The sequence below is a fragment of the Diachasma alloeum genome, unplaced genomic scaffold (assembly GCF_001412515.2).
Source record: "Diachasma alloeum isolate Michigan unplaced genomic scaffold, Dall2.0 Dall_scaffold_40230, whole genome shotgun sequence".
NCBI classification, from domain to species: Eukaryota; Metazoa; Arthropoda; class Insecta; order Hymenoptera; family Braconidae; genus Diachasma; species Diachasma alloeum.
In genome coordinates, this window is record NW_021683093.1 from 1 (window position 1) to 1,062 (window position 1,062).

Consider the following 1,062-nt stretch of genomic DNA (forward strand, 5'->3'; position numbering starts at 1 on the left):
ATTTGTCCTGTATATTGTTGATCTGGAATTACACTACTATTAAAAATTGTGCTGCATTTCACACCGACGAAGAGGCAATCATACAAAGAATTTTTGTTGTATGTTAGGAATCATGGAATAGGAGACTTAACAAGCAAGAGTGATATAGTACAAGTGGGAAATGGTTTTTGGCTTCATATAGCATAGTTGTTTTTGCTAATAAATTCACAATACGCTGCAGAATTTGGTGCATCATATCGTACTATCATATATCATTTGTGTATCATTGTTTTGTTCAATTAAGTTATATGTTAACTTTAATGAACAGTTTTAGATTTCTCTGATTACTTTTTTTCTGTATGAATTTCCAGGAATGGAGGATTTTTTTTCTCCATTCCCGACAATAGTAATCGTAAGTTTTACATCATAGAACGATCCAACTACTGCGAGTCCATCAGGTTGTTCAACGGCTGCTGAGAATGAACCGTAATCGAGTTTCCAGTGTACCATGTGGGCCTCAAGGACGAACCTTTAATGGTTCCAATACAGAATTTGGATTAGAAAGTATACCATAATGAAATGTAAACAGTAACGGAACAGTGTTAATAAGTATCTTACTTTTTTCCATTGACCGTGTGTTCGCTTCCAACATTGTTATCCGCCCCCCAATGAAAGTGGGATTCTTGGAGAACGTATCGACTACTGAGAGGTCCACCAGATAAATAGGGTCTTCTAGATTCATCCGCCCACTTGGGAATGATTTTGACTAAAAACATATCATGAGATGGGTTCATTTTTGGTCTGAGTAGTCTAAAGATTGAATCTTGCGATAGTACTGTGTATGTAATAGATGTAAAGATTTACTTGTGTGTCCGTTATTAGCCCCGGTTATAATATCGGGTGTGTTTTCATACCCATTCCACTTGAGCGATATAATATCCTGCATTAATACGTCGTTTTCATTGTAATCAATGTTAATTGGTGATTGTGATTTACCATCACAGCTTGGATTTTCATTCCTCCATTCCTCAGGGCGTTCATATGAAAAACCTATAATGTTGGTTATTGAATTAAATGTACGAT

At 35.9% G+C, this 1,062-nt stretch overlaps 1 protein-coding gene across 1 annotated transcript; it reads right to left on the reverse strand.

Moving 5' to 3' along the window:
• Window positions 1-402: 402 nt before the first annotated feature.
• Window positions 403-925, reverse strand: LOC107047312 (carbonic anhydrase 2-like; the record flags this gene model as incomplete). Its single annotated transcript, XM_029126720.1, has 3 exons — window positions 844-925; window positions 598-745; window positions 403-508 (listed from the first exon to the last, which is right to left on the reverse strand). Coding segments are annotated over exons 1-3 (336 nt in total), but the record flags the coding sequence as incomplete, so codon positions are not given.
• Window positions 926-1,062: the final 137 nt, after the last annotated feature.